The sequence below is a fragment of the Corylus avellana genome, chromosome ca3 (assembly GCF_901000735.1).
Source record: "Corylus avellana chromosome ca3, CavTom2PMs-1.0".
NCBI classification, from domain to species: domain Eukaryota; kingdom Viridiplantae; phylum Streptophyta; class Magnoliopsida; order Fagales; family Betulaceae; genus Corylus; species Corylus avellana.
The window spans coordinates 12,904,089-12,918,898 of NC_081543.1; the positions used below are offsets into that span (position 1 = coordinate 12,904,089).

General features: G+C 36.6%; 2 protein-coding genes across 2 annotated transcripts; one reads left to right on the plus strand and one right to left on the minus strand.

The window, feature by feature from the left end:
* On the minus strand, window positions 1-8,138 carry LOC132174896 (29 kDa ribonucleoprotein A, chloroplastic). Its single transcript, XM_059586634.1, has 4 exons — window positions 7,745-8,138; window positions 7,488-7,586; window positions 2,235-2,525; window positions 1-441 (listed from the first exon to the last, which is right to left on the minus strand). Exons 1-4 carry the CDS (start codon window positions 8,105-8,107, stop codon window positions 292-294), a joined length of 903 nt encoding a protein of 300 aa, XP_059442617.1. The 5' UTR covers window positions 8,108-8,138; the 3' UTR covers window positions 1-291.
* Window positions 8,139-12,214: 4,076 nt separating this feature from the next.
* On the plus strand, window positions 12,215-14,336 carry LOC132175841 (protein TORNADO 2-like). Its single transcript, XM_059587906.1, has 2 exons — window positions 12,215-12,846; window positions 13,771-14,336. The coding sequence occupies exons 1-2, from the start codon at window positions 12,349-12,351 to the stop codon at window positions 14,080-14,082; spliced, it is 810 nt and encodes a 269-aa protein (XP_059443889.1). The 5' UTR covers window positions 12,215-12,348; the 3' UTR covers window positions 14,083-14,336.
* Window positions 14,337-14,810: the final 474 nt, after the last annotated feature.

A 14,810-nucleotide genomic window follows, 5' to 3' on the forward strand; every position in this document is an offset into this window, starting at 1 on the left:
CAATCATAATACACAGAATAAATTTCAACCTGTAAATCTGAAAGACAGCTAACACGTATATCAGCAGCATTACATAATCAAGATTCAAGAAAATGCATGAGAAAAAAGTAGCTGAGAGTCTACAGTACTCATAAAATTAGAAAGGAAAAGAATAACGAATGCAAAAATTTACAGCCAGAAGGGAAGACTTCCATCAGTTTCATGGCAGTTGAGGTAAAAAAATTCCAACTTCTACCAGATTACTCTTAATCAGCAACTGAGGAACAAGATTACCAAAGAATGGCAATGGAACTACAGCTCCTGTTGAACCTCGGATAAGTCTTCTTCCTTTTCACTTCCGGCTTCATCGTCATTTGTTTGGGTGCCTTCTTCCTTTTCACTTCCAGCTTCATCGTCAGTTGTTTGACTGAATTTCAGACGAAGTGGTCTGCCCATCAGTTCCTGCAAAAAGAGTAATGAAAGAATCATTTATTTCTCCTCAATCAGACATGATTGCATACAATACCATCTGACATATCTAACTGACACTGGCTAGAATTCCAGGCTCACATGCAAAGATATTCATGAGCTGGGGAGGGTGGCCAGGTAGCGTAGTGTGAGTTTGTGGGGGGCTGTGTGCATTTGTGTATATGGGAAGATAACTCAGCAGGAAAATATATATATGGTGAGACGACAAATAAAATCTCTCTCTCTCTCTCTCTCTCAAGCACCATTATGTTTACAACTCAGCATATATTAGTAATGGGAACCCTCTACAAACCAGACACTAATCCATAGACCCTAACAAAAACGTTATTACTTCAAACATAAAGTTGATAAACCTCCATCACTGAGAAGTACAAATTCTACCAATGTCCCTCTCTAGGCTCTGACTTTGTTTATGGATGCAAAAGGGAACCAACAAAGCTGAGTGTAAGCATGTCTGTGTTATTTACGATGAACACGAATACATGGATATGTGGACAATAAAATTGTTGACCCTCCCTACCCTACCCTCTCCCACATACTCATTTAGCCCAGCAGGCATAGTCAACAGACTTGGGAGTTCTCTTCAACACAGTTTTCCCATGCAACGGGAGAATGTGTACATGGAAGCAAGCACAGATAGGAAAGCAAGAAAACAAAACCTATGTCCCCAACTGAAAGATGAGATGGAGTCAAGTGCACACAAATCAGGCACCATGATGGTTAAAAGTAGGCATAAATTAGTAATTAGAATCCCTTTCAAACCAGTTATTAATTCATAGACGGTATAATGAATATCAACTTTTTAAATAACTTCAATTATAAACTTAAAAACTCATATTTAATAAACGTACATCACTGAGAAGTACAAGTTCTACAATGGACCCTCTCTAAGCTCCATAATTCCCCAATCTTATCAAATTTCTGATTGCTATTGTTTCTAACAGAGCTACTAAACCAATTTAAGAATCTCAGTCACCAAAAGAATTCAACTTTGGAAAAAAACAAACTTGGGAAATGACTGTTACAGATATCACCTGTTAAAGATGAATGGATACTGCTGCATTAATCTATGTGTTTCAAAATAAAACTTTGCTCTCTCTTACTGAAAAAAAAAAAAAAAAAAAAAAGAAAAGAAAAGAGGAGCTTTTAATTAGTGAATGGACAACTGAAGTTGGAAGCATTGAAGGCACTAGAAATACAGAAGCAAGTTCCCCACTCCCACAGGCATAAACATGCTGTTGAGGCATGCAAACTATAAACTTAAGTTTGTTGGTGGAGAGGCCCAACCACTATCTAAACCCACCCATAGCAATTTGGGATTCCTGAATCACCCATCTCACATTCGATCAACTGAAATAGAAACAGGGATAAATAGCCTGATAGCTCAAATGAAACCAAAAACAAAGACAATCCATCTTGGCACATGACTCCAAGAGTAAAGAAACTGGGCTTTAATATTACATTCAAGCATCCAACCTAAAAGTTTAAGCTTGTAGGTAAAAAGGCCCAACCAGTGCAACAACCAGTAAGAAGTCCCAAACCCAACCAACGTAGGAATAAAATCCTTTGGGACTTACATACACCCAAAGTGCTAAAAAGAAAGTTAGGGTAAAAATTATTTTGTATGGGTATAAACCACAAAGGCACAGTACGAATTAATATTACCCAATTAACCAAACAAACCACAAACTATTAACCCTGTTAAAGGAATGTATCATCCAAGATCGACATAAAAGGAAAGCCAACAAGATAACTTTTTTTTTTACCTTCCCATCTAAAGCAGAAATCACAGCCTCTGCCTCCTCCCTTGTAGCAAAAGAAACAAAGCCATAACCAGCAGATCTCCCCAAAGGAGCATCAAAGACAACCCTGGCTGAAACTGGTTTGAAATTTTCAGAGACAAATTCTCTGAGATGGGTAGATCTTGCTTTCCAAGCAAGATTTGACACATAAAGCTTATGGCGTGTCTCTCCAGCAGGGGGGCCTTCTGGACGTGGAGGAGAAGGTTTCTTGAATCTCTTTGCAAACTCTATCCTTATTGCCCGGCCCGATATTTCCTGCACCAGAAAAGCTTGAGTATCAACATATGTTCCCAGATGCAAGTAAAATTGGATGGGAAACATTGTAATTAACTCAGTTTCAGTCTTGATGAGCATTAACTCCAAGAATGTTGGATATTGGCAAATATGATTTAAAGACCTCAACATTTAATTTAACCATTGACTAACTCATTTAAGTTCTTGTACAGAGAATATTAAAAAAAGAAATCCCCCAACAATGCCAAAAGAAAAAATGAAAAACATTGATATGGCCAACTACTGCAAGGTGTTCAAACTGATCAGTACATGTGCAACATCAATGTAACAATGTCCTTTAACTATCTCAATCATTCCACACTAAATCTTCAGAAGTATAAAACTTCTTAACATTATTTTTGGGAAATTATGTTAATTTCTCCTCGTGCCTTCACCCTTTTTTGACATTGATATCCCAGTTTTTTATTTGATGACATTAAGACATTAAGACGTTTCAGATACTTTAAAGCTGATATCTTCGTCAACCTTTCCATCAAATAAATAACGGAAATGACATAAAAATATAATTGCATCCCTTACATCAATTTAATAAAAAAAATTTAAAATTTAAAATTAAAAAATAAAAAAATAAAATAAAATAAAAAAGAAAGAAGAAGATAGAAAAAGGATGCCATGGCTGGCCACAAACCAAGCCACGACTACGACTAGGTGACAGCCCACCCAAGAATAGGCATGACCGACCAGCTATCTATGACTGAGTGCTACAGCTGTGGCTGGGTAACAACCCAGTTGTGCCAAGGTAACAGACCAAACATGGCTAGGCATGACCCAACCATGGTTGGGCATAACCGTCCAGCAATGATTAATGCTACACTGCCACTCCTGTGGTTGGGTCCATGGTCAGCCCAACCCGGCCATGGCTCCCAAGCTCAGGTCTTAGTGTCATCAAATTGCAATCCAGAGTTTCAATGTCAAAAAAAAAAACAAAAACACGAAGGGATGATGACATTATTTTCCCAAATTTATAGGCCATGAGCAACTAGGATGATAGACTGCAGTGAGCAGGGCAATCTGATTCAAGTAAAAAGCATTACAAGGACAAGATGATGGCCCAATAAAGACTAGGAAAAATTAAAGATAAATAAACAACTTAAAGACAGTCATCAAATTGATTCCAAGCTCAGGTCTTAATGTGACACCCCATAAAGTTAATCTCATATTGGTTAGGTGGATTGTCAAATTGAGTGGCTGGATTATTAAGGGAAACATGAGTGCTAAGTCATACATTGATATAAATCATGACGAGGATGCTAGAGATTTGAGTAGGAGAGATTGTGATAACCTAAAAAGTTAGTCCGACATTGGGAAGATGAATAGCCCACATTGAGTTGATAGATTATAAAGGTGTTCAAGTGTTAAGTCCCAAATTGGTTCCTTACTAAAGGAGGCTTTGAGTAAGATGGTGAATGTGACGGTTGACCAAGGCTTTTTGACTGGTTTCTCAGTGGGAAATAGGGTATTATCAGAGTTAGTGGTCTCTCACTCTTTATTTGCTGATGACACTTTGATTTTTTGTAAAGCTTCTATCGAGCAAATCCGGTATATGTGTCTCATTCTCTTATGTTTTGAAGCTGTTTCGGGTTTGAGAGTGAATCTTGGAAAGTCTAAAATTGTGGCTATTGGTGAGGTGGAAAACATAGGGGTTTTAGCTAATATCCTTGGGTGTAGTGTTGCCGATTTGCCTATGAAGTATTTGGGTCTCCCTCTTGGGGCGGCGTATAAAGATAAGGTTGTGTGGAATGATGTGATTGAAAAAATGGAGCGTCAGATGGCAGGTTGGAAGAGAATGTATCTCTCTAAAGGAGGTCGCTTAACTCTCATTAAGAGTACGCTCTCTAATCTTCCAACTTACTTTTTGTCTCTGTTTTCGATTCCTATGAGTGTAACTAAAAGACTTGAGAAAGTTCAAAGAGATTTCTTATGGGGAGGGATGGGAGACGAGCCTAAGCTGCATCTTGTAAATTGGAATCAAGTCTGTCGTCCCCTTCGGTACGGTGGGCTGGGCATTCGTAAGTTGCATCAGTTTAATCAAGCTCTCCTGGGTAAATGGCTTCGGAGATATGTGAACGAGAGTGAGGCTCTGTGCTATAAGGTTATCAAAGCTAAATATGAAGATCAGGATAGTGGGTGGTGCACAAAGGAGATTTCGGGTGCCCATGGTGTGGGCTTATGGAAGCACATTCGTCAAGGTTGGAATTTTTTTGCCAAAGGTATTCGTTATGAGGTGGGGGTGGGTTCGATAGTTCCTTTTTGGCATGATATTTGGTGTGGGGACTCCTCTTTGAAGCATGCTTTCCCGTCCTTGTTCAGCATCGCCAGACATAAAGAAGCTTGGGTGAAGGATAACTTTATATGGAGGAATGGGGTTGTCAAGTGGAATGTCATTTTTGTGCGGCCCGTACAGGATTGGGAGATGGATTTGATTTCTTCTTTCTTTGATCGGTTGTACTCATGCAAGATATCCACAGGTTCTATGGATCGTATTCGATGGTCATCGACTAAGAAAGGCAAGTTCGAGGTTAAGTCTCTCTTCAAGGCCTTGTCCAAAATTGACCATGAGGTGTTTCCTTGAAAGAGCATTTAGCGTACTAAGGCGCCTTTGCGAGTGGCTTTTTTCGGGTGGACCGCGGCCTTAGGCAAAATTTCGACTCACGACACCCTGCGGAAGAGGAACCTAGTGGTAGTGAAGTGGTGTTGTATGTGCAAGAAGAATGAAGAGTCAGTCGATCATCTTCTTCTCCATTGCGAGATCGCAAGTGTTCTTTGGCATACTATTTTTGATCGGTTTGGGTTGCATTGGGTCATGCCTTGCAAGGTGAGGGGCTTGTTCGATTGCTGGTGGTCGGGAGACCGTTCTCGAAGCGCGGTAGTGTGGAAGATGATCCCTCTGTGTCTTATGTGATGTATTTGGAATGAAAGGAATGCTAGATGCTTTGAGGACTCCACTTAGACTATAGAGGAATTGACTCATTTTTTCTTCTTTACTTTATATTCCTGGACGGCCGCTTGGCTAGCTCCTATAGGGATTAGCTTCTCTAATTTCCTTTTTCATTTTTCTCCCTCTTAGGCGCTCTCTTTTATACTTCCCGTGTATGTGGGTTGCACCCCTCTGCACTCTTTTATATCATAATTACTTATCCAAAAAAAACTAGGTGAGACTAGGCTTTATAAATGATTATGGGGAGCTCTAATTGTAACTTGACTAGTCTTTTTGGAGTGATAGCGCAATGCTGACAAATGTTTTTCCTAGGTCGTTATAAATGGTATTAGAGCAACCTAATAACACCAAGTGGCGCTGAGTTACTGCATGACGTGGCCCCTAACAAGGACGTTAAGGATTTGAGTGAGGAAGATTGTGACACTCCAAAAAATTAGTCCTACATTGGGTGGGTAGATTATGTTGAGTATACGAGTCTGAGTGTAAAATTTTAAGTCCGACACTGAAAAGATGTTACAAGTGAGTGGTATATATAGTATAGTTGTGCCCAAACCCATAAGCTTAAGCTCTTGATTGAGCGGTATCCCACATGCTCCATTATGGTATTAGTAAAAAACTCCCCAAGATGTCAATTTCCCTAACAAGTAGTATTAGAGCTGATGGTGGTGTATGATATGGTAAGGTAACACAAACACAAATAAGGGTTCCTGAGGTAGGAACAAAGGTGCAAAGTGCAAGCATGGATGAGAGCTCCAAGAGCAAGGGAAAAATGTTCATGGAGCAAGCAAATCCACATAGTATAGAAGTGATCCTAGAGACGGCCCATAAGATTGAAACAACGTTCCATTTGATAGAGAGTGTAGTAATATGATGATGGACTCACACGTGACAAGGATATTATTGAGTATACACGTGTGAATATAAAAAGGTTGATTCTCACATTGGAAAAGTCACAAGTAGGAGTAGTTAATATAGCATAGTTGGGTCTAAGCCCATAAACTTAAGCTTTTAGGTTCAATGGTATCCAACCATGCTATATTACGATCTTGCTGAAAGACTCTCTAATGTATAAATCTCCCTAACATATTATAAAGATACTGATGATTACTAAGTCTTACATTGGTTCTTTACTAAGTGAGATTGGGCTTTATGAGTGATTTTAGGGAGCTCTAACTATAACTTGACTAGTCCTTTTGTAGTTATAGCCTAAATGTGGTTAACGCCTTCCTTAAGTCGTTACACTTAATGTTGAAAAATTGGAAACTTGAGCCCAAGTCTGTTACACTTAATGTCATGAAATTGTAAACCAAAGTCTCCAAGTCAAAAGGCGTGAAAGCATGAGAGGGTGGTCACATATTTTTCCTAAATTTTGTAGGTCATGAGCAGCTGGGATGATAGCCTGCAGTGAGCAGGGCAATCTGATTCAAGTAAAAAGCACTACAAAGACTAGATGAAGGCCCAACAAAGACTGGGAAAAATTAAAGATAAATAAACAACTAAAAGACTGGTCTAATAAAGACAATGTCCCGAGTAAATTCTAATGGCCAAAAGGTATGTAGCAACCCCAAATTTTGGGTTTGAACTTATGTTTCTGTCTTTTATGTTTTTTATTTTTTGTTTTGGCAGTAATTTGTTAAAGTGAGCATATTCTTTAGGAATTAGTATTCCTCCCATTGCCCAAAACTTCGCCTAGAAAATGCAATTGACCTGAAAAATTGAACCAAATATATCCAAGAAGAAAAAAAAAACTTTATGGTGTTAACCACACTTCCAGAGTTACCATTAACAGAAAGTCATTTAAGCAGATGAAAAGAACCAACATTAAGTCAAAGTAATGAACATACATTTGAGAAAATACATCAAACATTTTAAAAATCAAATGGCAAAACAGCTTCTACTGGAAACAAATTAATTCAGAAATCTACACATATAAACTATACAACATTCGATCAAACATTATATATAGATGAACCAAAACAACTTACATGAGAATCAAATTTATCAATAACAGCCTGGGCTTCTTCAGCAGACGCCATTGTCACGAACGCAAAGCCTCTGTGCTTCCCATCCTTCTGCTTTATTATCTAATTTTTTCAATACGCATGATGGAAACCCATTACATTTACAAAGTAATCAAAATCCATAATCCAAACTACAAAATATGTAAACCCATTACTCAAATTTACTTAAATGTAAAAACACGTGATTAAATTTTGCATTAAACTGAAATAATATTAAGAACCTCAACGTCTTTGACAGTTCCGCATTCGCCAAAGAGGTTCTTGATGTCCACAACAGAGAGAGACCAGGGAAGATTGACCACGTAGAGCTTTCTTTTGGGGTTTGGTTCCTGGCTTTGCTCTTGTATTTCTTCTACCACAGCCTCCTGCAGCGCAGAGCATAGCTCAAAGCAGGGGCTTCTTGTGGGTTTGTGGAGAACGAGGGTGTGACGAGAAGGAGTGAAACTGCGAAAAAGATAAGGGAAGGAACTGGAAACCCGGAGCTTTATGGAGGGTAGTTGTTTATGGGTTAAGGGGAATTGAGAGGAAGAAGAAGAAGAAGAGTAGACTGGGAAGATAGAAAGTGCAGCTTCTATTGCCGCCATTGCTTTTCAGTAGGAAAGAGAAGAAACGATAAAGATATCTCTCATTTTTAGATGGATAAATGGTATTTTTCAAAAATATTTGTTTGATTTATTGATAATTGAAAATGTTTGGCCAATACTTACCCAAAAAAAAAAAATGTTTGGCCAAATTTTAGAAATTTTTTTTTGCTTTTCAAAAACGTAATTATTCAAACAATTTATAATTTTTAGACGTGGCTCTCCCTACTAAGTACCAAATACTAATATACTTTTTAAAACAAATTACAAATTTTTTTAAAGAAAATATAACACTTTTTAGAAAATAAAACACAAAATAATTATCAAAAAATAACTAAACACATACTTATGTTTTCAAGTATAGAGGTTGGCTTATTATATATTAAATAAAACAAATAATGCTATACATTATATTTGATTTCACAAATATCTTATAATATTGACCTGGCATTATCTATTAACTCTTAATTATTTTTTTTTAAGAAGTATTATACATTCATCTCTTAGAGCATTCATAATATGCTCCCTAAATACCACTTTCGGTCAAATTTGGGCTGATTCACAAGAAAAACGTACTTCATCAAACTCCCTACTCCTCTCCCTATTTTTAGTTTTGCCTTCAACCTCCCCACATTTGAAGAGACAAAATTCACTACCTACTTTTCTTTTTTTCTTTTTTTTTTTTTATGTTATTTCCTCAACTTGTATCACTCTTGTGTCCCTCAAAAAATGAGGTGGCTTTAAAATTATCATTTGATCAAAATTCAATAATTATCAATCATAAGTCCAATGGTAATTTTTAGAGCCACATCATTTCTGAAACGACACAAGAATAACCTCTAGCATTACTCTATTTCCTCTCACTCTCTCTCCACTTAACCGCAACATGCTTATTTCTTCCAACTCTAGATCTTACACCTAAAACTAATAAAAAATAATATTTAACTAAAGTTGAAAAATATATAAAGAGTTTGCTATTTTGTTTCTTTTAAAACTCTGGCTCTTCAAATTTGAAAAGTGAACTTTTTTCCTCAAAATTAGTTTTATTTGAAAAGCTCACTAGGTTTGCTCTTTCCCATCTCTTGTACATTCTTTTTATAAATTTATCATTGAATATGTGAGACCGACTCATCTCTTGTACATAGATGAACAAAAAATTGGCAAAAGATAAAAACCAAATATTTCTCTTTTTTTTTTTTTTTTTTTACAATAACTTATCTTAGACGTTAGTTTGAACCGTCAAATTAGCATTGTACAATAGTTATGCTATGAAATATGATTTCTAACATTACTCATTACAAAACACAAAATTAAAAGATAGTTCAAGTTGGCTAGGTGGCTTATGGTGGCTACATGCCCCATGGTTGCTGAAACTGATATAAGGTTTATTTAAGTGTGCGTTTGAGGAGTTTAAAAATACATTTAACATTTAAAAAGATCGTTTGAAAAATACCCGTTTGGTTAAAAAAAAAAACCTGAAAGCACTTTTAAGGGTTTTAAAATCTTAAAAATTGTCAAAACGCATTTTTTTGTAAAAGATTAAAAATAAAGTTTTTGTCAAAAAAAAAAAAAAAAACTTTTTAACCGAAAAAACTTTATTTCTCAAATACAATAAGAATAATGCTTTTAATAGTCTTTGCAGGGGCTGCGAAACTCGCTTGGTAGCCTTGCGGTGGGGCGTCAGATTCACCTGGTGGCTATCAAATTATGGTTGGCAGCCTTGTACGCGGGGTTGTCGACAATGCCTAGTGGCTTATGCGTGGCCACTAGATGTACATAGCATCCTCGCTGTGGCTACAAACTGCCTGACAGCCTAGCAACCAAATATATAGTGGCTGCCAAATCCAACAAGCTAAAATTGTTATTTTTTACTTTTTCGTAAAAAATATATTTCTCAGTTTTTCTATTTTTCAAAAACACTTTTAAAATATATTTCATACAGATTTTTTTTACACCCCATATGTAACACCTTTTTCAAATATTACTCTCACCATATGAGTTGATAATACACTAAAAAGGAAAATTTTTCGGTAAAAACATTTTTTCAAGAGGAGATTTTTTTTTTTAGAAATGCTAAAATCACATTTTTATCACATAATGTTAATGTGGCAATCATAATCAACTATTAATTTTTTTTTTAAATGATTGATTCAATAATTAGTTCGAACTGTTATGTCAATATTATGGAATAAAATTCACAATAATCAAAAGCTACTTAGGAGAAGAGGAAGAAACCCTAGTGGCCCCTGAAAGAAGTAAGTATGAGCAAGGAGTACGTAGTCCCTGTGGGACAACCAACCAGCAACCGAAAAAGGGTAAAACCTTACTCAACAACTTTCTAGGCAAGGGTTTGCCTGGATCGATGTTTACCTTTCTAAGTAATGGTGACCTGCCGGAGCCTAGTAATGCATAGAAAAAGGTTGAGAGTAATTTAAAATAGGATTTTAAGAGGGGAAATGATGAATTTTAAGCTTGAAAATACACTCACCGAGCTACACTAGGTAACACGGTGTGCACTCCGAAGAGAGCCTTCCAGATTTAAGTCTTATGCATGTGTCCTTCCGACCCTCAAAGCCTAGGTTACACCTAAATTACTACCACTTGAGCAAGATCACTTGATCAAGAGGAATGCTACACATACTTGCACTACTACACTCTCAAATGTATACTTATTTACGCGGCACTAAAAATTACTATTAGATTCAATATTAAATATCCATGATTTATCCAAAATCTAATAGTAATTTTTAATACCACATTAAGAAGTGTGCACTTGAGAGTGTGGACCACGAGTTTGTATAGCATTTCTCCCTGATCAATTAAATACAGAAGTACTCAATAAAGTTAGGACGAAAGAGAACAAAAACATGGCCAAAACGACAGGTTAAGGTTTTTTGACAATAGGTTCAATCGACCGAGACTAAGACACATGGCATTCAAGGTTTTTTGCAGGGAAATTAAGGGCCTGTTCGACCGATACATATGTTTCATCAACAAGACTGCACGATGCAGCTGAGTCATGATGACTCGATCGACTGTGCCACACACGTTGCAACTGATCAATAGGCCTAATTAAAAAGCGCTTGGTTGATGAGCATTGTGACCCTTCGAAAAAGTTTGTAAATAGAGCATGAGACCAACGTAAAAATTGCTCAAAAACGTTTTCTTCCTTCTCTAAAGAGTTAAGAGACTTGAGAGGCCGAGCCTTAGAGTGGCCAAGCCCTGCGAAAGTGGCAACTCGACGTGCAATTAACAAAGTTTTGTTCATTCCGTAAACTTGCTCAATTAAAAGATCGGAAACTCGCTGGAGCCACATTGAGTGAACTCTCAAGTTTTTTCCACTCTTTGCTTTTCCGAACCCGGTTGTAAGGCATCGTAATTCGTACAAAATTGTTTTCTTCTAACTTTTCAACGACAAATACAAATGTTGCTGGCAAGCAGTTTGATTTCTTTCTCGTTACTCCCCATACCCTACAAGCCATCCCTTTTCAAAAAGTAGCACCTAAAGTACTCTCTAGCCTTGAAAAAATCAACACACACTTTAAAAAGGGAAAAAATTTATTAATGCATCTTCTGTGCACATATTTTGCATATATGTATCTCATCTACACCATTGATTTTGAGCCAAACTTGACAAAACCCTTTATTAACGACCCATATGAGAGGTGTACACAAGAAATGCATATGCAAGCTATTCAAATAACACTATCCCTCTAAAAAATTGTCTTTCCTTGCGTAAGTAACTTTTCACTGCTCAATGTACGTAAGGAACATAGAAGTGGTGGGTTGGATGACAAAAGCTGTAAAGCATCTCCAAAACACAATTGGTAAAATCATTTTGCTATTTATTGTAGCAAATTATATAAATATTTTTTTGTTAAATTAATATTTATTTTAAAAGCTTAAACTGATAAGAAATAAGTTTTACTATTTAATATTCTCTTTCACGTATAAGAGACCTAACACGTGCAATATATAAAATTAAAATAGAAAATAAAGGACGAAAACAAGATTCGAACTCATAATATTCGGCTTACTAACATGTTAGAGAATTGATAGAAAAAGGAGTAAAGACTAGTTGATTTTTTTTCACTAGGGTATTTTTTGTTGCTCGAGATATGCTCTTTATATAGTTAAATTCTCCACAGCTATATATCTCTTTCCTATTCATCTTATGTTAATTAGAAGATTTTGAACAACAAACAGAACCCACAAAACCTCCCAAGCAATATTCTCTAACAAAGATGGCTCTAAGCAATAATGTCATCGGAGCCATCAACTTCGTGGCTATGCTCCTCTCAGTACCGATCATAGGGGCCGGAATCTGGCTGGCCACAGAACCGGACAACTCTTGCGTCAAAATCTTACAATGGCCGGTCATCATACTTGGGGTGTTGATCTTGGTCGTGGCACTAGCAGGCTTTGTCGGAGCTTTTTGGCGGATCCCGTGGCTCCTTATTTTTTACCTGGTCGCCATGCTTGTTCTTATAATATTGCTTGCCTGTCTGGTGGTTTTCGTCTACATGGTCACCATGAGGGGGTCCGGCCACCTTGAGCCGAGCCGGGCTTACTTGGAATATCATCTTGATGACTATTCCGGCTGGCTCCGGCGGAGGGTTCAAAGTTCTTACAAGTGGGAGCGCATAAGGAACTGCCTTAGCTCAACAACTATGTGTGCTGAGTTGAGCCAGAGTTATCGCATGGCTCAGGATTTCTTTAATGCACATATTACCCCCTTGCAGGTAAACTAATTTCTAAAATTGAAGCTATTTTTTTTTTCTTTTCTTTTCTTGTGTAAGTAAATATTGTGCCGACATGTCAAAAAAAAAAAAAAAAATCCTAATAACCCTTGCTATGTCTTTAGAACATGGTTAAACAATGGCTCCTGATCATGTCGTTTCTGGATTTATTTCGTTGGGTGTAATATACTTTTTTGGGTTCACAAAAATTATCTACTGAATGACGAACCTCATTGATGTTGCTGCTGCTGAAGAATAAGAAACGATTTTTATTTGTCTCTTTTTGGCTAGGCAAAGTATGTTATCCGGAAGATAAATGCTTTTTAGTCTACTGTTATATAATTATTATTCAACTGAGATGTCATGAAAATCAACCATTGATTTTTTTTTAAAAAAATAATTTTAAATTTTTATTGATTTAAAAGTTGATTTTTACTATCACACCATTCCAGTTGTATGGTAGTTGTATAGCAGTCTACTAAATTAACATTACTCTTTATGAAATTAGTTCAATAATAATTTTGAATGAGTAATTATACTATTTAGTAGACTCATATATAAAAATCAACCTTTGAATTAGGGCTTTATTTATTTGTTTTTTTAACCTCTAATGGCATGTAGTTATACATGAGTCTACTAAATAGCATTATTTATTTTTAAAATTCGGTGAATTTATTATTTGTAAATTTGTTAAGAGAGTAAACTCAAATGGCATTCCTTCTTCAAGTTTCCTACGAGGCACATCCTTGTTATCTAATCAAAGTATTCTTAGAATAACCTCCATCTTAAACTAGGGTTTCTAAAAGTCTAAGATTCCTCAGCTATGTGCCACGTACCCTGGTCTTTTTTTTTTTTCTTTTTTTCCTCTTTTTCCAAATATTCTTCATCTTTATCTTTTATTCCTTTTTACATGCTTTTTCTTTACAGTCGGGATGCTGTAAGCCACCGACCCAATGTGGGTACACATTCGTGAATCCAACCTACTGGATAAGTCCCATTAACACAGCAGCCGACATGGATTGCCTGCAATGGAGCAACGAGCAGACCCAACTTTGCTACAACTGTGATTCATGCAAAGCTGGATTATTGGCCAATCTGAAGAAGGAATGGAGAAGAGCAGATATTGTATTGCTCATTACTCTGGTTGCTTTGATTTCTGTATATTTGATAGGGTGTTGTGCATTCAGGAATGCTAAAACTGAAGACCTCTTTCGCAAATACAAGCAAGGTTACACGTGAGAGAGGAGTAATTCTAAATATTCACCTCTCAGTCTCGTTCCTATATTATTAGCAATCTAAGAATTGATGAGCAATCCAATCATATAAGAGCGGGATAAGAGATGAGTACTTAAAATTACTCTAAGAGACAAATGCATGCAGCTAGCTTGTTACATATGTGTTGGGTGAATGGCATTTTGGATATTTTTGTATAAGAAATATTGCACTGTTTCTTTTCTTTGTCGTGGGGTTACATATATATATATGTCTTGGGTTTGATGATATGATTAGTGTTGAAAATTGAGGAAAGTTGTCAAGGAGGAGTGTGCGTGGATTGCGGAGGGCACCGAAAGCTGATTGCTTTGTCCAAGTTAAAGTTACTAATTAACACGGTTTAGTGTGTGGAACCACATGGTGACTTTTTATTGCAGGCCGATTTCATGACTCATTTTACCTTTTTAACTTTCTCCAATTTCCAATCACAATACAGAATGAAAAGGGCATGTTATCGTCTGAGGTACAAAAGTAAAAGATATATATGGGTCTTCCTTTTCTTGTTTTTTCTTTGCAAAAGAAAAATAAAGAAATGGGCCATGGCTGCTAGAGCCTAGAAGCAGCTCGATCTCTATATATAACATCATGGTGCAATAGATTTTTTGTGGCGGTCCAGATCCTGACAACATACAATTAAAGAAAAAGAATGAAAAATTAAAAGACAGCCTTGAAGTTTTTAGAAGTGACTGAACCAC

Excerpts from the sequence above, each read along its gene's own strand:
- LOC132175841 (XM_059587906.1), top strand. The coding sequence starts at position 12,349 with ATGGCTCTAAGCAATAATGTCATCGGAGCCATCAACTTCGTGGCTATG. Across the intron at positions 12,847-13,770 it reads CACATATTACCCCCTTGCAG|TCGGGATGCTGTAAGCCACC; the intron begins GTAAACTAATTT and ends TTTTCTTTACAG.
- LOC132174896 (XM_059586634.1), bottom strand. The coding sequence starts at position 8,107 with ATGGCGGCAATAGAAGCTGCACTTTCTATCTTCCCAGTCTACTCTTCT. Across the intron at positions 2,526-7,487 it reads TTGATAAATTTGATTCTCAT|GAAATATCGGGCCGGGCAAT; the intron begins GTAAGTTGTTTT and ends TTTCTGGTGCAG. Across the intron at positions 442-2,234 it reads TTTCTGCTTTAGATGGGAAG|GAACTGATGGGCAGACCACT; the intron begins GTAAAAAAAAAA and ends CTCTTTTTGCAG.